Genomic DNA, 27183 nt, shown 5'->3' on the forward strand with positions numbered 1-27183 from the left:
TTTCCTTCCCTTCCCCTACGTTCATCTTTTTTTGTTTCTTAAATTCCACATATGAGAGAAATCATATGATATTTGCCTTTCTCTGACTGACTAAATGCATCTCTCTATATAATTTATAACTGCATTTTATTGAAATTGGGTTTATTTATTGGTTATCAAAACGTATTCACTTTCATTAGGTTATTGATTTAACACATTCATAAAGCTAAATTTGATATATACACCAGATGTTAGCTCTAGTTTACCTTAGGTTTCAGATTTGAAAAGATTGGCTCAAATCCACATTTCATGTTCAGCAAAGAGCTCAGGGCTTTCCCAAAAACTTTTGTAGGTTCCAAATAAAAATTTTTCGGGTCACTTAGGTTCCACTTTTCTATATGCATTAGAATTTTATTTTCAGCTTTCATCTTGCATGGGTTACTTCTCTCAGTTGTGACATGTACCCAAAGAGGACACTCAGCACCTTTTTCTTATTTGTGCCAACTCCCTCACTGGCTTTCCACCCATGAAAATCACAAAAAAAATACCATCACACATCACCAATAATAATTACCAATAGCAGCATTATTCATAATAAACAAAAGGTAGAAACAACCAAAATTCCCCTCAACTCTTGGATGGATAAATAAAATGTGGCATCTCTATATAGAGAAGTGGTATTCAGCAATTTAAAGAAATAAAATAGTGATACATGGTACCATATCGTTGGACCTTGAAAACATAGTTCCAAACAAAGGAAGCCAGTCACAGAAGACCACATATATGTAATTCTATTTACATAAAGAAAGAATAGGCATATCTGTAGAGACAGAAATTAGATTAGTGGGTGCTGCTATTCATGGTTGTGAGGGAGCTGGGGGAGTTGGGGCTTGGAGGGTGATGACTAAAGGGTATCCTTTCTTGAGAAGATAAAAGTGTTCTAAACTTGGGGTGCCTGGGTGACTCAGTCGGTTGAGCATTTGACTCTTGATGCGGCTCAGGTCATGATCTCAAGGTTCGCGGGATAGAGGCCCCAGTTGGCCTCTGGGCTGACAGTGCAGTCTGCTTAGAATTCTCTCTTTCCCTCTTTCTCTGTCCCTCCCCTGGTCATGATCTGGCACACACTCTCTCTCTCAAAATAAATAAATTACCATTTAAAAAATACTCTAAAATTGATTATGATAATAGTTGCACAGTTGTGAATATACTGAAAGCCACTGAATTTAAACATTAATAGAATGAATTGTATGCAAATTAAATCTCAATAAGACTCTTGTTTAAAATATCACCAAAAAATCACACACTCTTTGTGTTGGCATCCATCAAGATAAGGGTTTTGTCTAGAGAAATGGGGGTTCAGACATCAGGCACAAGCAATTTAAAAATGAAAATGCAATATCTCAGTATTATTACCAGGATACACTCAACCAGCCCCCTAGTACAGCTATAGACTCTTCTTGCATATCAAAGGACTCATTAACGCCCACTAGAATCTTTTGGGCTTAGTCCCTTAGGTCCACCTACCTGCATCTATCTAGGGAAGGCAAAAGTTTAAATTATAATCCTCAACTAACACAAGTATTACAGTAAAATGCCCCAACTTTATTCTGCACCTTACTGCTTAGAAGACAGTAACGACTATAGGAAATTTTGGTCTTAAAGTTTCTATTTTGATTATACATTGTTTGGTCATAAGGTTGCATGTATTTTAGCTTCCAAGTAGAATATGATTAAATTGCAGCCATCTATTAACTGAGTTAGTTATATGGGTAAAAATAGAAGTATCTCTTAGAAGAGGAGGAATGTGAAGAAAATTTAGAGATGAACTGCTGTGTAAATTTCTTGATCAAATCGTTTGATGAGATGAGATACCTCCATTTTATTGAAATGTATCTTAATATTTTCTGAACATTTTTTTAGCTTTAGATCCAGCCAAAGATCCATGCTCAAAGATGAAATGTAGTCGGCATAAGGTATGCATTGCTCAAGATTCTCAGACTGCAGTCTGCATTAGTCACCGGAGGCTTACACACAGGTAAACATTATTAAATTAAATTTCACTGATTGAACAGTATTCCTTACTATGAATAACTGCAGAATGTAAATATTTGGCAATGTCTGCTAAGCTTATATCCAGAGTTTTATTGAAACAATTTCAGAAGATTGGTTAATATAATTATGATTCACTTGGGTTAAACACTAATCAATCAGAATTACTATGGATTATAGAATTTAGGCATATATTATTAAATAAAGAGGAGTTTGTGAAGATTGAAGTACTATATCTGCATACTCACACTTTTTCAACTTTAAGGAGTAAGTACCATTTTGGTACCCTCTAAATATTTATGCTTGTGCCTATTTTCCTCAAAGAAGAATTGGAAACAAAGTTAAAGGGCAAATAGTAATAATAATAATAATAATAATAATAATAATAAACAAGACAAGGAAAAAATGAAACAAATGATTGATGTTCATTAAAAAAGAAAAAGTCACAGTATAGAGATATGGACCTAGAACCCTTCAGGACACCTTCCTTTAAGGAAGCACTCATACTGGTAGAGTCCTTGTAGTCTGGAAGCTGGCACAAAATTTCAAGAGAAGAAAGAGTTTTAAATATTGTGTTATAATGATATCACTGCTTCTGTCAGATAAGCTCTATTTTGAGAAGGATCAGTAATTTAGAAATAGCCTGTGTAGTTTCATGCTGTCTTAAGTATTGAAACATGGCACAACCAAAAGTGAAATCACAGGTAACTGACTGAAGTAGGCAGGTGTATCCATTCCCTTTATTACTTTTAAAAGAATTCTCTTTATGAGAACACTCTCTTTTGTGACATTGGGACTGTACTGCTTTTACGTCAAATGAGCAAGGGAATTTCACTGTCTGGGTATGTTCAGAGATTAATTGCATTTTTATTTTAGTGTCCTTACTCTACAGTCTTTATTCAAACATACCAACAGAGAATAAAGACTTTAGAGAATAAGAATGTAAGTAGAATTTCTAGAAAATGACAAACTTTAAGTTTTGTTGACTTTTCGTATTAGTTTGAAAGCACATATGCATAAAACCTTTGACAACCTGCTGAATGGAGTAGAGGAGGAATTTATTCCATAATGCCACATCTATCGTGGGAGATTTCAAATGCCAAGACAGGCTGGCTAATGGAGCCAAGATAAAGAGTTTAGGAATAAGTTCACTTGGGACAAAGATTCATGGCATACCAATAATATACTTGCAGAAGTATGTAAGAGGAAGAAAGACAGCAAGTCTGGGAATGCAAAGTATAAAAGACTTCTAGGAAATAATGTTGCTATAAAGTCAATATACTGTGGGAGGGCCCAGCATGGCAAAGCAGAGTTAACAGCAATATGTTCCACACTCAAGCATGTCCTCTATGTTACCTTTATAAAGAAATACCAAAACATTGGGCCAGAATTTTATTTTTCTATTTATTTCCCTAGGATTCCAAAGTTTCTGAATTGCTTGGACTCCCATTAATTAATCACAAAAATTTAGATATTAGTATGCAAATGTATGTATGGAGAGTTAGGAGAGAGTTGATTTTTACTTGAGAAATCGATAGGCTGGTGTTGAAATACATTCATGTGTAATCCCTCACTTAAGTTTCAGAGACTTAGTCAATTTATTTCATAAAAACAAAAACTGTTTTATCACAAGTGTCAGAGACCCTGGGAAAGGTTTTCATTTAACACACAGTTAACACCTCATTGGCCATTTCCTGGGCGCCCCCCCTCCCCCTGTGCTCCCTGGACTAAGTCAAAGAGCAACTGAAGTCCTCACAGTTCATCTCATGCCCAGGGCAGAGAGACTCTCTCCTTTCCACAATCGCTGAACACTGAAGCCAGGAGAGGTTAAAGTAACTGATTCAATATCACAAAGCTGCGAATTTTCAGAGCATTGATTCCAGTCCATGTTTACTGACACCAAAGTCCATGTTTTTTACAACTATTCTGTCTCACCGCTTCTCTTATTCAACAAAGATATAACTACAGACAAAAAGAAACTTCCTTAATGTGATAAAGACTCAGAACAAAAGCTAGAGTATTTCTTGATATAAACAGGTGCAATGTTTTAAAAGGAGAACCATTGCCAACTCTGCCTTTGGTATAGTGGTAAGCTGGGGCAGTGGGGGAGTCTACTGTGCTTTAAGTAAGTGGACTTCAAAGTGTTTTATGTAAATACTGTTTAGTCCTGTTCTCTTTCTGATAAACTATTATAAAATTTGCACTCAGTACACACTATATTCAATAAATAAATAACTAGTTCCAAAGAATTGATTTTAAGATTAATATTTGATATGCTTTATTTGCTCTGAGGATGTAGGTACATAGTGAATGTTTATACAACACTTAGGGAAGGAGAGTTTTGCCCAGAAGTTTGATCAATAAAGGTGGCTGATGTAAATAAAGCAAGTCTTAAATCTGGGGTGTGTGCACTTTGGGGATGGGGTATGGGAAACAAGGAAAACAGGCTTAATTAATCAATTTTGACCATTTACATAGTTTAGATTAGAAATTACTATTGTTTAGATTAGAAATTACTATTGTTTTTATTTATAGGAACAACTTTCTTTTTTCTTGATCTCATAAAAGAGAAGATGAAATTTCTTGTTTGCTTCTGGAGGGCGAATGCCATTGTTTAAAGAGGTTTTCCTAATTCTCCCGCCCTCCTCAAACTAGATAAAACATCCATTTTTCCATTACCTTAGAACCCTGCACTTCTCACTTTTAAATACTCATTACATTTGTAATAAATTGTGTAACATGAATCTCCTGCAAGTGACAGGAAGCTCATGAAGGTAAGGTCTATGTCTTACTTACAATTTTATATGTGACTTGACATACTGGTTAGTATATAGTTCTTTGAATAATGTATGAAAAGAGCTTTTCTTTTTGAATGTTAGAGAGGAAAATTGGGTAGTTTGATCAATTGAACTGGTCAACCTAGATAATCTAAGTCTGAAGTTTTTTTTCTGTGCGCCTTGCGAGTATTTGTCGGAGGTAGTCTGGGAAGGACATAGGAGCCAATCAACAAATACCTTTAAATAAATTTATTGAGAAAGATGTGTTCAAGAGACAGTGTAGGAAAATCCTGAATTTACCTCTTCTCATGGACACAACAAATTTACAATACATATGGAATAATTTCCTCTGAAAAAGACCTAAAAACTGAATGAACAGAGCCTCACAACAAAGGAGAAAAGGGCATATTGGGGAAAAGAAAACACAACAGGAACAGCAATCCGTAATCAGGATGGATCTCAAAAATATGGGACTATTCCCTGAGAAGTGAAGGGTCTGTGCTCTACATCAGGCACCCCAATGCTTAGATCCTTCACAGGACAGATGATGACCCAAATGCCTTGCCTTGAAAACCAGTGGGAATTAATCCAGGAAAACCACAGAACTACAGGGAATGGAGAACACAGAATCCCTTGTCCTGGGATCCAGCACAAAAACAACAGTTTGAAAATAACCTAGAACATATGTGAAGAAGACCCAATTACTGATCTTAAAGTATCTGCTGGATAGACAAGAAGTTGCTGGGACTCTCTCTGGGGGCCTCAAATAAATAAAATCAGAAATAAAAGAGAAGTTAAAATTGATACCATTGGAATACAAAGGTTCATAAAAATACTACAAATAATTTTATACCAACAAATTGGACAACCTAGACAAAATAGATAAATTTCTAGAAATACACAATACTCTAAGATTGAATTATGAAGAAATAGAAAATATGAATAGACTAATTTCTAGTAAGGAGATTGAATCAGAAACCAAAAATCCCCAACCAGACAAAAGTACAGAACCAGATGATTTCACTAGTGAATTCTACCAAATATTCAAGAAGTTAATACCTGTTCTTCTCAAAGTCTTCCAAACAATTGGAGAGGAAAGAATGCTCCCAAACTAGTTTTATGAGTCTAGAATTACCTTACTGCCAAAACCAAAGAAAAAAACAGAGAAACACACACACACACACACACACACACACACACACACACCCACACACACTCACACACACGCACATACACGCCCATGCACACACAATATTCTTCATGAGCATAGATGAAAAAATCCTCAACCAAATATTAACAAACCAAATGAAACAATACATTAAAAGGATGTTTCACCATGATCAAGTGGGATTTATTCCTATGTTGCCAGGATGCTTCAACATCCACAGATTAATCAACGTAATACACCACATTAACAAAGAGAACAAAAATCATACGATTATCTCAGTATATGCAAAACGAAACCAAACCATACATTTGTTAACAATCAACATTCATTTGTTATAAAAACTCTCAACAAAGCAGATATATAGAGGGAATATGCCTGAACAAAATAAAGGCTATCTATGATAAACCCACAACTCACATCATACTCAATGGTAAAAAACTGAAAGTCTTTCCTTAAGATCAGTAGTAAGACAAGGATTCTTATTCTCACTTTCATTCAACATAGTATTGGAAGTCCTAGCCACGGCAATAAGGCAACAAAAAGAAGTAAAAGCAATCCAAATTAGAAGGAAATAAGTAAAAATGTCACTATCTGCAAATGATACAGACTATATATATATGTGTATATATATATACACATATATATATATACGTATATATATATACTCTGAAGTTTTTACCAAAAAAATTATAGCTAATAAATTTAGTAAAGTTGTAGGATACAAAATCAATATACAGAAATTTGTTGCATTTCTATACACTAATAATAATCTATCAGAAAGAGAAATTAAGAAAATTAAGAAAACAATCTCATTTACAATTGATTTGAAAAGATTACAGTTGGCTAGGAATGAGTTTACCAAGGAGGTGAAAGACCTGTGTTCTGGCAATTGTAAGACACTGATAAAAGAATGTGACAAAGATAGAAAAAATGGAAAGATACTCTGTGCTCCTCAAGTGGAATATTTATATTGTGAAATAGCCCATATTATTCTAAACAATCTTCAGGTTTAGTGGAATCCTTATGAAAATTCCAATGGCTTTTTCACAGAAATGACAATTCTAAAATTTGTATGGTAACACAAAAGACCCCAAATGGTCAAAATAATCTTGAGAAAGAAGAACAAGACTGACGTATTATACTCCCTGATTTCAAGTATACTACAAAGCTATAGTAATCAAAACAGTATAGTATGGACTCACAGATCAATGGAACATAATTGAGGGCCCAGAAATAACCCCCCTCATGTATGAACAATTAATTTACAACAAAGGAGTCAAGAACATAAAACAGAGAATGGATAGTGTCTTTGATAAATGGTACTGGGAAAACTGGAGAGCCACATGCAAAAGAATGAAACTAAATGACTATCTTATACCATATACATAAATTAACTCAAAATAGATTAATGACTCGAATGGAAGAAGTGAAATCATAAAATTCCCACAAGAAAACATAGTGGGAAGTTCCTGGACATTTATCTTAGTGGTGTGTTTGTGGACCTGACTCCAAAGACAGGGGAAACAAAAGCAAAAATAAAGAAATGGGGCGACATTAAAACGAAAAACTTCTGCAAAGCAAAGGAAATCATCACCAAAGTAAAAAGCAGTCTACTGAATGGAAGAAGACATTTCAAGTCATTTATCCTATAAGGGATTAATATCTAAAATATATAAATACTCAAAAAAATAAACAATAAAAAAAGACCTAATTTAAAAATGGGCAGAGGATCTGAATAGAGATTTTTCCAAAGAAGACATACAGATGACCAACGGACATGTGAAGAAATTTTCATCATAACTAGTTATTAGGTAAATGCAAATCAAAATCACAATGAGATACCACCTCACACTTGTTAGAAGGGCTATTATCAAAAACACAAGAAATAGCAGTGTTGGAGAGGATGTGGAGAAAAGGAAACCGTGGCAATGTCAATGGTTGTTGCCCCTGTGAACACAGTATGGACACTTTTCAATTATTTTTGAAATAATTAAGAGTAGATCTACTGTATGATGTGGCTATTCCACCTCTGGGTATTTATCTGAAGAGTATGAAAACAATAATTTGAAAAGATTGATGCATATCCATGTTCATTGCAGCATTATTACAATAGCCAAAATATAGAAACATCCTAAGTGCCATTGATGTTACCAGGATGTCACGCACATGCACACACACACACACAAACACACACACACACACACAGAAACACTATTCAGCCGTTAGATGAATGAAATATTGGCATAATTCTACCATAGCATGGGTGTTATTCTAAGTGAAATAGATCAGATGGAGAAAAATAAATCCTGTATGATTTCACTCATATATAGAATCTTAACAAAACAAAACAAATGAATAAACAAAACAATACAAAAACAAACTCATAGATACAGAGAGCAGATTGATGATTACCTAATAGGGTGAAGGGGACTTACTGTGTGGTGATGAATGGTAACTAGACTTGGTGGTGATTACTTTGTGGTGTATATAGGTATCGATGTATAATTTTGTATATCTGAAAATTATATAATGTTATATACAAATTTTACTTTAATAATAAATTTATTGATTGCATAAACAAATACTTGCCAGCAGAAAAGGGAGAGGAGGATATGAAAATATGAAGGAGAAATGAGCCTCTAACAATTAGCTTTAGGAAACTGGTAGACATTTGCCTTAGGTTTGTAAACAATTGAAATAATTGCTAGTGTTTTAAATCACGATATGTATCTTTGATATCAGAAAAATAGACTGATCAGGAGGTTCATGATGTATTTTACACTAACTGTGAACACTATTGCCAGTGTGGAGAAGGTTGTAAACTCTCCAAGTAAGTCATGTTCAAAATCATATGTTTGGATATTTGTCTCATGAATTTGTCTCAAGCAACTGTTACCTGTGTGCTTGTGCTGGTTTTGTTACCATTATCATCACCAATTACAACAAAAGAGTGTTATGAATAAGGAGAGAAACTTAAGCTGCAACATGTTTTCTAAAATTTAGATGCTTAGTATAAAATATATGATGAGTTTGCCAGGTTTTGAAAATGACCCACTTTATATTGTTATCATGGGGAGCAGCTCTGGGGACGCTTACAGCTGAGAGTCTTTGTTTCCCTGTTTTTGTACACTGTGAGCAAGAAGCCTAGTGTTTTATGCTCCCTTTGCTGCCTGTGCAGCTGCAGATAATTAACACTATTTCTAGATCAGTGTTTCAGGCACCAATCAATGGATGCTGCTGATATTAAAAAAAAAAAAAGTTTTGGCATAACAAAGCAGTAAGGTTGAAGAAGTTATTATAGGACAAATCTAGCCATGTTAATTTCTGCTCCATTTACACCAAAGGTTGAAAAAGCATCAAAAAGGAAATCCTTTGGGCCCTGTAAAAAGGCATTATATAAAAGAATGATGAAGCTAATATAAAATACTGTTTATTAAAACAGATATCAAAGGAATGTGAGTCCTAAAACTCTTCTATTTTAACTATGCACTTTTAGAATTCATAATGTTAAAGGCCATTTTTAAAAGAAAATCTGAATTTCCTTATATAATTATTAAATATATGACTCTGATATTTATATTTCCATTGTTATAATGTTGAAATATTCATAATGGAAAGATTCAGTCACAGGACTTATTTATAGTAGAGTCTCAAAAATGTTTGTTGAATAGAATTGAACTTATAATTATTTTAAAATAATGCTTCTTGTACTTATGTAAGATTTAGCCTGTGGAGTATATAAATGTGTTGATATTGTCCTAGGGAGAATGAAATCCGGCATTTATTACACACTTAATACATGCAAAGTTTTTGCTAAGTGATTTCAATTTATTTATTTTTTACAACATTCCAGAAATTTTATACTAAAGCCTATTATGGTCCTTTTATAGAATCAAAAACAGAAGCTCTAAGATTCTGGATATTCTGCTTCAGATTATGTATAGAAAGATGGTAGCTAGCCAGATAAAAGGGACAAATTGAGGATTTGAAATCGTTTATTTTTTTGTATACACATTCCTTTTTATAATTACAAATTAATTATATGTTTACAAACATGCAATTTTTTATACATTTATAAGTAGATGTTTATGTAACCATTTAAGTACCTCACTACCGATAGATCTTTCAGTTAGTATCTAGAGGTTTTGCAACACTTTTTTTTTTTTTTTGGTTTTGCAGCAATACTGAGCAAAAGTTACAGAAAATGTCCATATACCCTCTGTCCCCACATTTGCACGAACTCCTCCATTGTCAACAACTCCCACCAGGAAGGTACCTTTGTTATATTTGAGAAACTTACACTGATACATCATTTTCATCCAAAGTCTATAGTTTATATTATTTTTTAATATTAATTGCACTTAAAAAGAGGTAATAGTATTTTGGATAGTGAATTAGTGTAACTCTTCTTAAAACACAGATAATACCTAAAGTTAATCATGTTTCATTTATTTCTCAAAGTTTTCTAATGCTATATATATATATGTATATATATATATATATATACACACACATACACACACACACATATATATACACATATACATAGGTATATATTAAACAGATGTGTATATATATATATGTATATATGGACATTTATTCTAGTTATTGAAGTTGCAGAATTTTTTGCTTATTATATTGTAATATTTTTGAAACATAATATTTAGTACTTATAAAACATAGTATATAAGTGAGACACTCTTCTATACATTTTATAGATGATAAATAATTTTATTACAACTCTATGTATCTTTAAGAAAATTGCTGAGTTACTTTTGCCTAACGTATAATTCCTCAGCATATTTTAATCCACATTCTTTTTTGGCTGAACATGTAATTCTTGGATTCTCTATTCTGATATCACCTTCCAGAGGATATAATCCGTAGATACTGGAGAACCTCTCATAAGAAGAACATTTAATTCATTAGACTGAACATTTTTAGCAATCATTATAATGTGGTCAAGTTTTACTTCCAATGTTCTGCATTGCAAAAACAAAAAGCATGTTTCTCAAATATAAAAATAAGACAACATGATTATATTTTCAAATACACAGCACAGAATATCATTACTATCATATTATCCCCACTTCTGCTGAAAATCAGGGGCTTGTTGATTACAGTCCAAAATCTTTGGCATAGTCCCTTGTAACAGGACCCAGGCAGCTTTACAGCCTCCTCTGCAAGTCTCTCCTGGTGACACATTGCAGTCTTACCACTGCAGGAAATTCATTGTGTGGAGTGATGTAACAGAACACAGAGGCCAGAACTGGACTGCCAGACTTCAGTCTAGCCCCAATCTGCTAGCTGTGCGATCTTGAGGAGGTCAATTAAGTTCTCTGTACTTCAGTTCTCTTTAAAGTAGGAATGATAAAAATGGTATCTTCTGATGATGCTGATTTAAGGATTAATGAGTTAATATACAAAGCGATTAGAACAGTGTGTGATCCATACTGAGTAGGCATTGTGAAAAGGTTAGTTACTACTAATTTTTTCCTTTAAACATGTTAATATATTTTATAATCATAGACTCTTCTTATGTCTCGGATTTTTTCCTGGGGAAATGTTCTGTCCATTTATTGCTTTGTTCTGGTAAACACTCCATTAATGAGGAGGCTTTTAGCATGATGGTTATTGGTATGTTACTTGAAATTAGACTGGCTGGTTTTGAAGTTTGTCACTATCTCTTGGTGGCAGAATGACTTTGAGCATACTAAACTCCCCAAGACTCAGTTTTCTTGTTTATAAAATAGAGATGATAATTGTACTATCTATCTCCCTTTGTTTTGTGAAAATTAAAGACACAATTTGTGTAAAGCCCTTTTCACAGTGTAAGCACTCAATAAACATTAATTATTGAGAAATCTCTATCCAGCTCTCTCTGACACGTGTCCCAGCACAAGGAAGAATTAAATTCTCCTTTATCATTGTGCCTGTGGCACATTCAAAATACTTTTTATCTACCCATATTATAGTAATTTGTTTACATATTTAATAACTTAAGGTTGAGCTGAAGTTGACACAATATTTGGAAAAAATAAATGTTGACTTCTGACTTCCAAGAGATGAAATTTCAGGTTACTTTCTTTTTCAAGTACAAAGAGATAATTATATGATTTTGCCAGTTGAGAATGGAGAGAATGGGAACAATATGCCATATTTGTGTTGGGGAAAAATGTGAGAGACAGCTACTTCAGGGAAACAGCAAGGAAATAAACATATTGCTCTCCTGGAGGTGATTAGGCTATATTTGAACAAATTCACTTCCCTTTGATGATTGTCTAGTTTATATCTTTTACCACTACCCATATCTTTATGCCTAGGAAGAAGGCTTCAGACCAAATAGTTCAAAATATATGAGAAGTATTCACGTGTACTAAAATGCCTCCTCTAAGACTGTCATTTGTGATTAGTTATATTACTTTCTGTCTTTTCGGATAGCTCTTATTTCCACGGTGGGTCCAAAGACTTCTATGCTTCTTCTGCTTAGCTTAGCTTAGCTTAGCTACTTCTTGTGTTTGAAGGAAGGAAAGGCTGGGTCCAAGTGGAGTTTTCCAGCTCTGCATCCCATAATACTGGCTTTAAAGTTTGTAAAGAAGATTTTTTTTTAAATTTTTTTTTCAACGTTTATTTATTTTTGGGACAGAGAGAGACAGAGCATGAACAGGGGAGGGGCAGAGAGAGAGAGGGAGACACAGAATCGGAAACAGATTCCAGGCTCTGAGCCATCAGCCCAGAGCCCGACGCAGGGCTCGAACTCACGGACCGCGAGATCGTGACCTGGCTGAAGTCGGACGCTTAACCGACTGCGCCACCCAGGCGCCCCAAGAAGATTTTAATTAATGTATGTCTGTGTCTACTTCTAAGTCTCCTGAGACCGAGATTTCAGTTGCGAGAACAGGGTTTGAGTTATGCTGGTTAATAGAGGAGGGCAGTATGAGCAGCCAACCACAAGAAGCCTACACTGGAATGACATGGGGGATAGAAAAAACTCAGTTGATTGCATACTGTGGATGATGATCATCAGGAATTCATTCACAAATAAGCCATTTTCCCTGCCATTCAATTCTTGTTTCATGAATATCTGTTAATGGAGGGAAGACAGTAAGATTAGAAAAAAATAACAACAAAGGAGGGTTCAAATATTGTTTAATGAAGTATGGTTTCCAAGATAAACAAGAGGATAGTGGAGACCTTGGAAGAAAGGAAAAACTGGATAATTTATGAAGAAGGTAACATTTAAAGAGGTATTTTAGATAGAACTTAACGTCTCCTACACCAATGTCTTTAAATGATGAAGACTAAAATACTTAGGTTCAAAGTCCAATTATGTTACTTAGATTTCTGATTTATAGCTAGAGAGAGCTAATTACATAGGTTAAATAGATGCTTTTTATGTTAAAAGAATATCAGATCCTTTTATCTCTAAGGAGGTTAAAACTAATTGCCTATTAAGAAAAATGATTATACTTTCTCTTCTAAATATAAATATCTTTCTGTACTGTTGTAATTTACTATTTTGAAGGAATTGAGGAAAAACATCATTATTTGTTCGCTAAATGTGAAAGGAAGGAAAATATTTTGTAAAGATGTTATAAATGGTATCCATTTTAAAATATTTTCTTTAAAATTTAAAATCATACAAAAATAATGTGGAGGAGAACAACTTCAAATGACAGAGAAGGGAGTGCATATTGTGTACCTCCCTCTCCCAGGCCACTCAGTTTCACTCCCACTCTTGCAGAAATTTTCTATAGGCACACATTCATACAAACGCAATTACTTCCTAATGGGAGGATTTTATTTGTGTTATTGTGCTTTGTTTTATTAACTTTCTATATTTTTCATGTTTGCAATTTAGCATACAGATTTTATCATATTCTTTTATTTTTCTTAGATTTTTTTTAGAGTTTATTTATTTTGACAGATGAGAGAGAGAGAGAGAGAGAGAGAGAGAGAGAGAGAGAGAGAGAGAATCCCAAGTAGGCTCTGTGCTGTCAGCACAGAGCTCCACATGGGGCTTGAACCCATGAACTGTGAGATCATGACCTGAGCTGAAATCAAGGGTCTAATGATTAACCAACTGAGCCACCCAGGCACCCCTATCATACTCCTTTATATAGCCATAAAGGTACTCATTACATGTATGTACAATAATTTATTTAAACAATGTCTCAATGATGGACATTAAGGTTTATTTCTAGGTTTTTATCTTATATGGCTACTTTACAACATTCAACATGCACTTATGCATGTTTGTGTGTCTATTTTTACCAGAAATTCCTAGGAGTTGAGTGGCTAAGTTAAAGGGAGAGTGTTTTTAAATTTTGATAGTTATTGTCAAATACCCTATAAGAATAATGTGTCAATTTCTCTACTTCAAGCAATGTATCCTGATGCCTGTATGATCACACTTTTGCCTATAAAAATACTGTTTAGATATTAGTAATTTTAAATTATCAACTATTGCGGCTTGTTCTTGTTTTAAAATTGGTATGTGTAAAATCACGTGATCATATCAATAGATGCAGAAAAAGCATTTGGTAAAATCCAGCACCCATTCATGATAAAAATTCTCAGTAAATTTGGAATGGAGGGATCTTTCTCTACTTGATAAAAGATATCTAAAAAACATACAACTAATATCACACTTACTGGTGAGAAACTCAAAGCTTGCCCACTATGAGAAGGCAAAAGTCAAGGATATCATCCCCTTGTCCCCCTTAACAATCTTTTTCAACATCATATTGCAAGTTCTAACTAATGTAAGAAAAAAATAAAAGGAAATAAACATACACAGGTCAGGAAAAAAGAAATAAAATTGTTTTGTCTGCAAATTAGATGAAGAAAATCTGAAACAACGGACAAACTAACTCCTGGAACTAATAAGCAATGACAGCAGGATATAAGATTAATGTACGAAGGTCAATTGAATTCCAGCATACCAGCCATGAACAAGTGGAGTTTGAAATTCAGAACACAATATCTTTTAACAATATTAATTCTCCCAATAGTGGATAGGAAAAATTAATATTGTTAATATGACCACATTACCCAAAGCCATTGAGTTATTCAATTTATATTTATCTACCAAATGTTCCTCAAGCAGTTTTAACATTTATATTAATAGCATACTTTTAGCTTGATATCTCAAATTGTGAAATTATTTATGGATGTCCCTTAACCAATGGATAGTTTAGGATATATAGCCCTATATTTTACAATAATGTAAGCTATTTGAATTATTTTTTTTCGAAATACCTGATCTCAAATTCTTTTTTTTTTTTTAATTTTTTTTTCAACGTTTATTTATTTTTGGGACAGAGAGAGACAGAGCATGAATGGGGGAGGGGCAGAGAGGGAGGGAGACACAGAATCGGAAGCAGGCTCCAGGCTCTGAGCCATCAGCCCAGAGCCTGACGCGGCGCTCAAACTCACGAACCGCGAGATCGTGACCTGGCTGAAGTTGGATGCTTAACCGACTGTGCCACCCAGGCGCCCCTAATCTCAAATTCTTTAAGTTGTATTGTTCCTCTTTATTGACCTGTACTTGGGGCTTCATTATGTATTATATATTTTTTAAATTTTTTTAAATGTTTATTTATTTTTGAGACAGAGAGACAGAGCATGAATAGGGGAGGGGCAGAGAGAGAGGGAGACACAGAATCTGAAACGGGCTCCAGGCTCTGTGCTGTCAGCACAGAGCCCGATGCGGGGCTCGAACTCACGGACCGTGAGATCATGACCTGAGCCGAAGTCGGAAGCTTAACCGACTGAGCCACCCAGGCGCCCCAATTATATTTAAATTATAAGTAAAAATTAAAGAAGCTGAGGCACCTGGATGGCTCAGTTGATTAAGCATCTGACTTTTGATTTTGGTTCAGGTCACGATCTCAGGGTTCGTGAGACTGAGCCCTGCACTGAGCTCTGTGCTGACAGCATGGAACCTACCTGAAATTCCCTCTCTCCCTCTCTCTCTCTCTTTGCTCCTCCCCCACTTGCTCTTTTTTTCTCAAAATAAGCAAACTTTAAAAAAAGGGACAGGAGAACTGCATAAACATTTTTTTTTCCAAAGAATACATCCAGATGGCCAAGAAAGAAAGAAAACAATGCTCAACATCACTTAAATCATCCAGGAAGTGCAAATTAAAACCACAGTGAGATATCACCTCACACCTGTTAGAATGGCTGTCATCAAGAAGATAAGAGATAACAAGTGTTGGTGAGGGTGTGGAGAAAAGGGAACCCTGGTCCACTGTTGATGGGGATGTTGACGAGAAGGTGCAGCTACTACTTAAAACAGTATGGAGTTTCCTGAAAAAATTAAAAATAGATCTAGCATATGATGAAGCAATCAAACTCTGGGTATACATCTAAAGGAAATATGAACAAGATATTATAAAGATATCTATACTTCCATGTTTATTGAAGCATTATTTACAGTAACCAAAATATGGAAATAACCTATGTCTATCAACAGATAAATAGGTAAAAAAGCTATAATGTGTGTGTATACATATACATATACAATGGAGTATTTTTCAGACATGAGAAAGAGGGAAATTCTTCCATTCCTGACAACATGGATGGACTTTGGAAATATCATGCTTATTGAGATAAACCAGGCAGCCAAAGCAAATATTCTATGGTATCACTTATGTATGGAATGTAAAACAGCCAAACTTGTATAAACAGATAGAGGGGCAGTGGTTACCAGGAGCTGGAGGTTGGGGAATTGGGGAGATGTTGTTAAAGGGCATAAACTTGTAACTAGAAGATGAATATGTTTTGAAGATTTAATGTACAGCATAGTAAGTATGGTCAAAAATACTGTATTGTATACCCCAAAGTTGCTAATAAAATAGATCTTAAATGTTGTTACCACAGAGACACCTTGTTGGCTCAGTTGGTTTAGTGTTGGACTCTTGATTTCAACTCAGGTCGTGATCTGAAAGTCATGATCTCAAGGTTGTGAGATCAAGCCCTGCCTTGGGCTCTGTGCTGGATGTGAAGCCTGCTTAAGATCCTTTGTCTCCCTCTCCCTCTGCCCCTCTACCCCTCTCAAAAAAAAGCATTCTCACCACAAAAAAAGAAAAATAATTATATGACATGATACAGGTGTTAATTAAATCTGTGGTGGTATTTATATCACAATGTAAAAATGTATTAAGTCAATCTATTGTCTACCTTAAATTTACACAATATTATACGTAAATTATATGTTAGTGAAACAAAACACATTAATATTAACATTAGCATCTCCAAAATGAAATACTAGGGATAAATCTAACAAAATATGTACCACATTTATATAAGGATAACTTAAAAGCTGATGAAAAAAAATCCAAGAATAACTAAATAAATAGAGAAATATTCCAAGTTCATGGATAGGAATATTCAGTGTTTTCAATATGTCAATTCTATGGGGATTTAGGACAGTCTGGTGGTTTCTTACATACATAAACATAATCTAACCATATTTTGGCAATCACACTCCTCTGTATTTACCCAATTGAGTTGAAACCATATAGCCACCAAAAAATCTACACACAGATGTTTATGGAAGCTTTATTCATAATTGCTAAAAGTTGGGAACAACCAAGATGTCCCACGGTAGGTGAACGGTTCAATAAACTGTAGTACGTTCAGACAATAGAATAGTAGGCAGCACTAAAACACAATGAGGTATCAGCCATGATGAGACATGTAGGGAATTTGAAACGCATATTATTAAGCAAAAGAAGACAGTCAAAAAGGGTTGCATACTGTATAATTCCAACCATATGACATCCCGAAAAAGGCAAAACTATGGTGGCTATAGATGAGTTACTTACCAGGGTTTGGGAGAAGGCTCAGGGATGGATAATAGGTGGATCCCAGAGGAATTTTGGGACAAACTACTTTGTATGTTGACATAATGACAGGTGCATGTCATTATACATTTGTTTAAGTGCATAACATTTAAGAGCGAACTATAATGTAAACTATGGAAATTATGTATCAATGCAGGCTCATCAACTGTGACACATGTACCCCTCTGTTGAGGGATGTTAATAATGGGGTAGGCTATGCAAGGGGTATATGGGAAATCTCTACCTCCCCCTCAATTTTTCTGTGAACCTTAAACTTCTCTAAGGAAATAAAGTTTTAGTAAACAAATTGGAATATATGAATTTCAGCTTTCAGTTTTAAGAATGTGTGTGTGTGTGTGTGTGTGTGTGTGTGTGTCTTTAATAATGTTTGTGTTGTATACATAGTGGTGGTGGTTTAATATCAATCATTCTTTCCAAGTTGTAACATGTTGAAACATGATTAGAAAATAGTGGCAAGTTAAAGAAATTTGACTGTGCCTATAACATTTTTGGAGCGGCAACATTTTTATTTTTTCAGACAATAGGATAGTTTTATTACAAGATAAGGAAGTTTAATTAAAGAGTCTTCACAGTAGGAAAGAAGTGCTGGATATTTAAACCATAACAAGATGTGCATAATTTACTTATTCTCATGATTATTTAGACCTATGATTTTTAAAGCAGTTCATATTTGATAGACAGGTGCTGTGATGAACCTAATTACTGTTTTTACATGTTTTGTTTTTGGTAAACTTCTCATCAAATGAATTTTTCTTGTTCGAAATACTTCCCTCTTGAGGTAATCAATTTTATTTCTTAGCATTTTAGAAAATGTAATATTATTATTCTTAAACTGATTTCTAATGATCAACTCTGGTATGAATTCATTTAAATTTATTCATGACATTTAAAATATTAAACCCAAACTTTCTATTATGAAGTTTTTATTAAGGAATTCAACATTTTGGGTACATTACAGTTGAACCTTCTGCTAACCAAATGTTGGCAGAAAAGCAATAGTATTTCCAGGTAATGGGTATTAAATGCCAGAGCATATAAATGTCTAAAGTTTGTAAAAAGCCTTTTTTCCTATAGTTGACTAATGTGGATAAATAATTATGAAACGTAGGGTCACGTACTGCTATATTTCAGTGAATTATTTGTCTTTCTTTTTCTAGATTCCAGATTTATTTTTATTTATTTCCTTTAAATTTCTTAAAAATATTTTTAAAAACATTTTTAATGTTGGGCCTATCTAGTGTCAAAATATGGAACTTGATACTTTCTATTTACCTCTCTATTCACATTGTGATTCAGAATATGGAATTTATATTCATTGATACTCACCTACCGGCGGATCCAGATAGCCATACAACAAAGGATCTTGCCCCGCTTCCACATGGTAGATTTGTTGCTGCAAAGTGGCTTCTAGCCCAGGTACTGCAGGTTTCAGCTGCTCTTCCCACTAGACCTCACTGCTGTGTGAAGTCATGTGACTAGTTCTTGCATGTTGAACCAGAGTAGATGTAATGTTTGTCATTTCAGAGTCCAGATTGTTAAGAAATGGGTGTGGTTTAAAGAATCTACTGGGGACCTCATCTGGATGTGATAAAACCTTTCTTGCCACGTAGGTATATGCACATCCCAGAACACGATATGCCCTAGAAATTCCACATAATTTATTCCCAAATGTGGGCACTGATAAAATTGCTGCATATAAGGCATGAGAAACACCGATTCGAATTTCCAGATGATTATAAAAAATTACTCCAGACTGTGGAGTCTCAGTAAAGTTAGAGGCATTTTACATGTGTTGTAAAGAAGGTTTTTGCCAATTTTATACTAAAATAGTATATAAGAAGTATTAATTTGAGGCTTCAACCCCAGTTGTAGGCTCAAAACATAATTATTTAAAGTACTTATACTGTAATTACAAATGTAAATTACACTTGTGAGAGCCAATGACATTGTTGATCACTTTTCTAGATCCCTTTCTAGATCCCTTCTTGTTTTAGCCTTGGGATCCACTGATATCTATAGAGGGTTAGTAACTAGGACGAAGTCATTTAGGATAGAAAGCTTTTTAGAGATAATTTAATTCAATTCTGCATCCTAAGTATAAGGCAATGATTGTTATGATTAAGAAAATTATGATGATGAGAATTAAGTTGAGAGTCATGGAAGTAACAATGCCTAAATGTTTATTGCTAACAGATTACTGGGAAACTTGTAGGCACTTCATATGTTACTTCGTTAATACTATCATTATCCTCATTTTACAGATTAAGGCATTAAAGCTCAGTTGTTTATAGTAATTGCAAATGGCCACACAAATAGTAAGCAATAGAGTCAGGAATTGAGTTTAGCCTGTTGGATGTCAAAGCCTCCACTATCTTCTGCCATAAGAGGTTGCTTGTTAACTGCCCTCCTCAGGGTCACACAGTTCTCTATTCATTTATATACTTAAGGCAAAATCTAGGTTGTCTATATACAGATATTACTATTGAGTCTTGTGTGGCTGTATCTACTTTTAATTAGACTATTCACACTTTCTGGTAATCATTCTGTGCACCCTGAGTCTAATTTTATCACTATTTCTATAACCTGCTGTTGTGAAAGTATCTATTCTTGTTGTTTTACCATTCATATTTCACCATTTTTTTTGCTCTCATTGGGGGAACTCATTGTCTTGTTCACAAAGATAATAGAAGCCATCAAATTGTATCTTTTTGGGTTCCCTCTGACTTTCAGTTTTCTAACTTTATTTAATACTTGTGAGATACACTCAGAACAGTGTTGTTCATAATTATTTTTTTGATTACTATTACCATTATTGTTAGTCTTCATCATTTTTTCTTATGCAATCCTATTCCTTCAACTTGTGTTCTAGACTTTAGACCTACAATTTCCTGTCTCCATTAGCTTTGATAACTATTCTTCCACATAAAATCTTAAATATTTCTATATCTTGCTTAGTTATTGGAGCATATAAACAGATTCAAGTTACTATGACCTGAATAACAAAAGTGGGCAAAAACTCTGTATCTTCTCTTTACCTTCAGTCCCCTTCTAATTCATACTGTGCACTTTCACCACCATGTGCAGGCAAATATCTTAAAAGTATTTCATTTTTATTTTATTGCCTCTTGTCTGTTTCCTCATAAGTAGTACATGGTTATAAAAATCCCTGCAAATTGAATTTTTCTATGCATAGAGACTTTTTTTACTCGCAGTTTCTTAACTTATTTAACTTATAGTTTATATGCAGCTAAAGCAATTGAACGACTTTTCCGTAAGGCACTGGTAATTTCTATGTTGCCAATTCATTTTGTTCTTCTCTTATCAGAGTTTTCTACTATATTAATTAATTAATTAATTCATAATTCATTCATCATTGAACATGCATATTGAGCACATACCACGAGCTAGAGGCACTCAGATTACAGAGTTGTAAGGACAGAGAAAACCTGCGCTGTGGTCACTTTCATGTTTCAGAGGTGAAAGACAGAAAACAAAGAAATAGAACAAACTCAGTACAACTTAAGATGGTGATAAATGACAAGGTGAAAATGGAGCTGAGTAGTGGGAGAGACATGTGGTGGAAGGAAGCCTTCTCAGGATAGACAATGGAAAAATTACTCAGGTGAAATCAATCATTTTCAGATACAAGGGAAGAGTGATACAGGCATAGGGAACAAACTTGGCATATGCCCCCAAAACAGCAAAAAGGCCAGTGTGGCTTGAAGAAAGGTAAGATACTAGTTTCAAAAAGTGGACAACTTCTCAAATCTTACATGGCTTTGTGAGCCCCGTAAAGGTTTTGGATTTTATCCTAAGGATAGGTGAACCATGGGAGGACTTTGGTAGAGAGAGGGATAAGAAATGAATTTCCTTTCTAAAGGATCGCTACACATGTCCTGAGAATCAAGAGTGTAAGTGGAGGTCCAGGTAGTTATAAAGTGAGTCCAGGGGTGCCTGGTTGACTCAGTCGGTTAAGTGTCTGACTTCGGCTCAGGTCACGATCTCACAGTTTGTGAGTTTGAGCCCCATGTGGGGCTCTGTGCTGACAGCTCGGAGCCTGGAGCCTGCTTCGGACTCTATGTATCCTTCTCTCTCTGCCCTTACCCCACTTGTGCTCTGTCTCTCTGTCTCTTAAAAATAAATAAATGTTACAAAAATTAAAAAAAAAAAAAGAAAGCGAGTTCAGTAACTTTTCGGAATAGATCCTGGTAATGTGGGGAGGGGAGAGTTGGTAGTTCACAGAGTGTATTAAATGAAACTAAATGGACTTGTGGATCAACTGGATCTTGTTTTGAAGTGTGTGTGTGTGTGTGTGTGTGTGTGTGTGTGTGTGTTGTGAAAGGAAATTGAGAATTTGTGGTAAATAATTACAAATACCCCTGGATCTGTTGTCATTTCTATGTAAAACCATTGAACAGACCCCCGTATACATCATCACCCAGATGTATTCCATTATTTCTTGGAGATTATCGAGTCCTTTCACTGCAGCTCTAGTTTCCCCAGCTCAGTTGCTAGCAGTGATCACAAATTGTGAGCCTGCTTCTGTGAGGATACACAACACATGGTTCACATGCTGTAAAATTTTGAATGAAAGCATTAGAACCTAACCCTGGCAAGGCACAGTTTTCTACGCCATTCAGCATGGCGAGGCTGGTGGAATGCTTTGACTAGGTCATCTTTGCAGTATTTGTTCCTGGTGTTATGGTTGGGGATCCCATTGGAATCACAAAGAATGTGGGGAGGATAGTTACAAGAAGTGTGTGTGTGTGTGTGTGTGTGTGTGTGTGTGTGTGTGTGTGTACGCACGCACGCATGTACACCTGTGGAAAGAATAAGAGCAAATTATCTATGAGCAAAAACCACAGCGGAAAATTAAAAAATAATAATTCTTGAATAAGTGAACATGGTAAAAATTTGACTGAGGTGTTTTATTTTCCCCAGAATTCTAAATTGTTTCCCAGAATTTTACTTCAAACCAGTGAGAATTTATAGGAATGATAAATTTATAAGTTTGAGAAATTAGGAAGAAACAATTTTTAAGTGAAATTATTTCATTTGTAGATTCTCTTTGTGATTCAAAATTCAGTAAATTTTGATGCACTGTTACAGAAAAAAAGAGGAAAGGCATGTTAAACTTGTAGAGCCTAGGGAAAGAAAATATAATTTCAACTTAACCTTTATTATTTTAGAATGAACGTACAAAACTAACCAGAAATTCTGATATTCTAGTGTTTGTGAGATTAAAATTTTCCATTGAGAGATAAGTATTTTATTTTTCCTTTTAGCTTCATTGAATAAAAGCTAACACTGCAAGTCTTTATATATTTTATTTTATTTTTAATTTTTTTAACATTTATTTATTTATTTTTGAGACAGAGAGAGAGAGAGCATGAACAGGGGAGGGTCAGAGGAAGAGGGAGACATAGAATCTGAAACAGGCTCCAGGCTCTGAGCTGTCAGCATAGAGCCTGACGCAGGGCTCGAACCCACAGACCGCGAGATCATGACCCAAGCCGAAGTTGCACGCTTAACCGATTGAGCCACCCAGGCGCCCCAAGTCTTAATATATTTTAATGTGAAAGTAAAATTTTCTATTTTTCACCTGACTATATTATTCTCATGTTAATCCGAGTGCCAGAAAACATGGTGCATTATGATAATTTTTTTACTCACACACCATATTGAAACTCCAGAGCTTTATAGGATGGTTTCCAAGGATTATGATTATTGTAGGTGTTTTTCCATTTATAAAATTCTAACATTGAGCACAGCATTAAGTCCTGAATACTTAGAAAAAAAAAACAGAAAACTGAGTACACATTGACATGTATTCTGTGACTTTTCATTAAAGGGAGCTGTGACAATGGAAAGTGTCATCCCATTTTAATAAAATGGTTTGATGCAAATGCAAGTTTCACTTGGAAACTCTGTGTTCAAAATCATGAGTCCTGAAGAAAATATAACTTGTTGCCACTTTGCCTGGTCAGACCAGTCTAAATTATAGCAAGCTAATGATCTTTGCAAGCATTTAACTTTTTTTGATTATAGTTGACACGCAATGTTATATCGGTCTCAGGTGTACACACCATAGTGATTTAGCAAGTTTGTACATTATGCTGGGCTCACCACAAGTGCAGCTACTATCTGTCGTCATAAAATGCTGTTACAATACCAACCACTCCATTCTTATGTGGTGCCTTTCATTCTCATAACTGATTCATTCCATAACTGCAAGCCTACGTCTCTTGTGCCCCTTCACTCATTTTGTCCATCCCTCTGCTCACCTGTCCCCAGAAAGCCATCAGTTATAGGTCTGACTGTGCGTTTTGTTTGTTTATTTTTTTTTAGATTCCACAGATGAGTGATATCATAAGTATTGGTCTTTCTCAGTCTGACTTATATCATTTAGCATAATGCCCTCTAGGTCCATCCATGTCAAAAATGGCAAAACCTCATCCTTTTTTTTTTTTTTTATGACTGAGCAATGTTCCAATGTGTGTGTACATGTACCACATCTTCCTTATCCATTCATTTATCCATGAACATTTGAGTTGCTTCCATATCTTGGTTATTGTAAATAATGCACTAAACACAAGGGTGTATGTATGTTTCTTGATGCTTGTTTCGGTGTCGAATTCTCATTGTGAAGCATTTATTAGGTCTTTGGTTTCAAACAATCCAGAGATACCCTGTGAGAAAATAGGCTGGAGGATGTTTATTTCTTTCCCAGTCTCAGTAGTGATTCAAAAAGCTAATAAATATAAATAATAATGAAATTGTCAATTATAAAGAATATTATGCCTGCAGCTTCTCTTCTGGAAGATAAAGTAGACAATCTTCACTCTGTATTCTGAATGGCTCCTAGATAATAATTACCTATTTTCTTTGAAACTAAATGTTTTCTATCCTGCTTCATTTATAAAAACAAGAAGTAGATGTATCTATGCAATGAACTAAAAGCTTGATTATTAAAGATAAAAATTGAAGAGTTCTTATTACAAAACAAAAGTTATTCCAGATGACAAACATCATTTTTTAAATGAAATTTTAACCAAGGGCTATTATAGACATTTCATAATCTACAGTTAATTGTATGGAAAAGATAAAATGGCTGCTAAGAAGCTAAAAGGAAGAAACGATTAATTGTTTTTGGTCTTAGACTAGAAAAGGATCTTAAATATCTAGTCCATCTTTGCATTTTGGAAATGAATTCTTTTACATTGTACCTTTTCATCTAATTTATGCTATTTTGATGATCAGAAATCTCTCCCTCATATTGAGCTAATTCTAGCCATACGAGCTATCCTGTTGATCCTTCTACCAAGACTTTATTTAAATAAGGGAGATAGCTACACTTGTGAGCAAAGCATAATGTATGAACTTGGCTGAATCACTATGTTGTACAGCTGCAACTAATGTAACGTTTTGTGTCTACTATACTCAAATAAAAACACATAAAGAAATAAAAATTAAAGAGGAGGCTGTCAACAAAGTAAAAAAACCTCAGTATTTTATAGTGAATTTAATACAAAGTGTTTTGCATTTACAAGCTCAATTGTGATGTTTGACCAGTTTAGGAGTTGATTAAATTGCACAGCTCTAAGAGGGCCAGAGGGCTACTTATGTTGGAATTGAATTATATAGTTTACCAAATTATATACCTGAACTTTTCTTAGAATTATTTTCTATAACTTGTAGAAAAGTTTGTCAGAGGATGGTGAAAGCAGTTACTTTCATTAAGAAGTATTTTAGTAACCCAATTGTAGAGTGTGACTTTTGGGGCACAGAGTGGAAATGCTGCCTTGGGGGAGTCTTCTTTATCTGCATCTGCTGAAGAGTCCTGTGTGTTCTTTGATTTGTTTTCATTGTTTTAGATCCCAGTGACCAATCCTTCTCAGATCTTAATGGATCCTGAAGAGCCATTTAAACTTATTGTTCAATCTAGTAAATTATCAAGGGAAACATGAATAAATTATTGAGAAAAATATGAACATAATGATAATTAAAAATGAATTTAAATGCATTTGTAGTATTAGATTTATAAGAAGTATCATTTCCTAGGTAGAAGTACAGCTGCTTCAGTTAGCTTGAATTATTCTTTTTAAACACAATTGTCTGAAGACTGATTAGCATATTGCTGAAAGGAGATACTGTTTCTTAGGTTTTTCTGCAATTTTCCTAAGAGAAATCATCACTGCAGCACAAGTATCTCTGTGATGCATGGCCTTTTCTTCCTGTTGCTTTATTATATCCAAGTAAATGGGGAAATAGATTTCCAACTCAGTGCATATTTATTAAGCACCTATAAATGTATAAGACATGGTGCTAGCCACTGTTGGGAATCCAAATTAATAATGAAATATACCATGGTCATGACTTCATAAGCATTAATTTAATAGAGACATAACCATATAATTCCACAAAGAGGTAAATAGGTTTAAATATAAATGTAAAGCATTTGTGAAAGAATAATTGATATATATTTTAATTTCATATAATCCCATGCTAAGCTATGTATTAGAACCAAATAATGATAATGACCAAGGCAGAAACTGGAAGAAATGAAATTAATGGTCATTACAATAATCTCTTTTCTATTATGCCATTGTTATATTTTACTCTGTTGTGTATAGACTCAATTCCATATGGAAAAAAAAAAAAACTCCTAAAAGCTAATGATTATATTATCAAAATGGAAATCCATTTTATGTATTTGTAAAACTCTACCTTATTATTTATACTTACTGGATGATTACCTCAGGAAAGAACTTGGGAAAGAGGAGTCAATAAATCATAAATATTGCCAGTTATCTTTATCAATAATTGGCTACCATTCTGTTTCCTAGGAATGCATTATTTCAATGCAGATATGGGCTCTCTAAATTTAAGGATACCACATTCTTAATAAAATATCTAAAAATAAATATAGCTTAAGTTTTACATCTTACAACTCTGCTCTTTTAACTTTGTAATTCTAGTGACTAAAATTTATAGTTCTTCTAGATTGTGAATAGAAAGTTAATCATAATTCCAAACTCCATGTTCTCCAGTTAGTATAGTTCAGAGTTGATGAAAAGTCATTTACTTAGATGAACCTAAAAGTTGGTATTTTCATCTGACGGATTATTATTTAGTGTTTTTATTATGTGAGGTTATAAAAAAGGCATTTTGGTTTTTTACATAAATGAGAGAAGAAAAAAAAATCAAATCATGGAAAGACAGCTCCGTATTATCAGTAAACTTTATATTAAGGGCATGGAACATCTTCTACTGCAGTGAGGTCTCATTTGACCCGATGAAACAAATTCTTGGTGATGATAATGGGGGAAGGCTAAAA

The 27183-nt window shown here is 34.3% G+C and overlaps 1 protein-coding gene across 4 annotated transcripts in view; it reads left to right on the forward strand.

Moving 5' to 3' along the window:
- The window catches only part of SPOCK3 (SPARC (osteonectin), cwcv and kazal like domains proteoglycan 3), a 485610-nt gene that overhangs the window by 217960 nt on the left and 240467 nt on the right, over positions 1-27183 (forward strand). For all 4 annotated transcript variants that reach the window (XM_040471022.1, XM_040471015.1, XM_040471030.1 and 1 more), the window contains one exon: positions 1900-2014. In XM_040471022.1, the coding sequence (XP_040326956.1) occupies positions 1900-2014 (115 nt within the window). The remainder of the gene's footprint in view (positions 1-1899; positions 2015-27183) is intronic.

This window comes from Herpailurus yagouaroundi, unplaced genomic scaffold (genome assembly GCF_014898765.1).
Source record: "Herpailurus yagouaroundi ecotype Mexico unplaced genomic scaffold, PumYag 28, whole genome shotgun sequence".
NCBI classification, from domain to species: domain Eukaryota; kingdom Metazoa; phylum Chordata; class Mammalia; order Carnivora; family Felidae; genus Herpailurus; species Herpailurus yagouaroundi.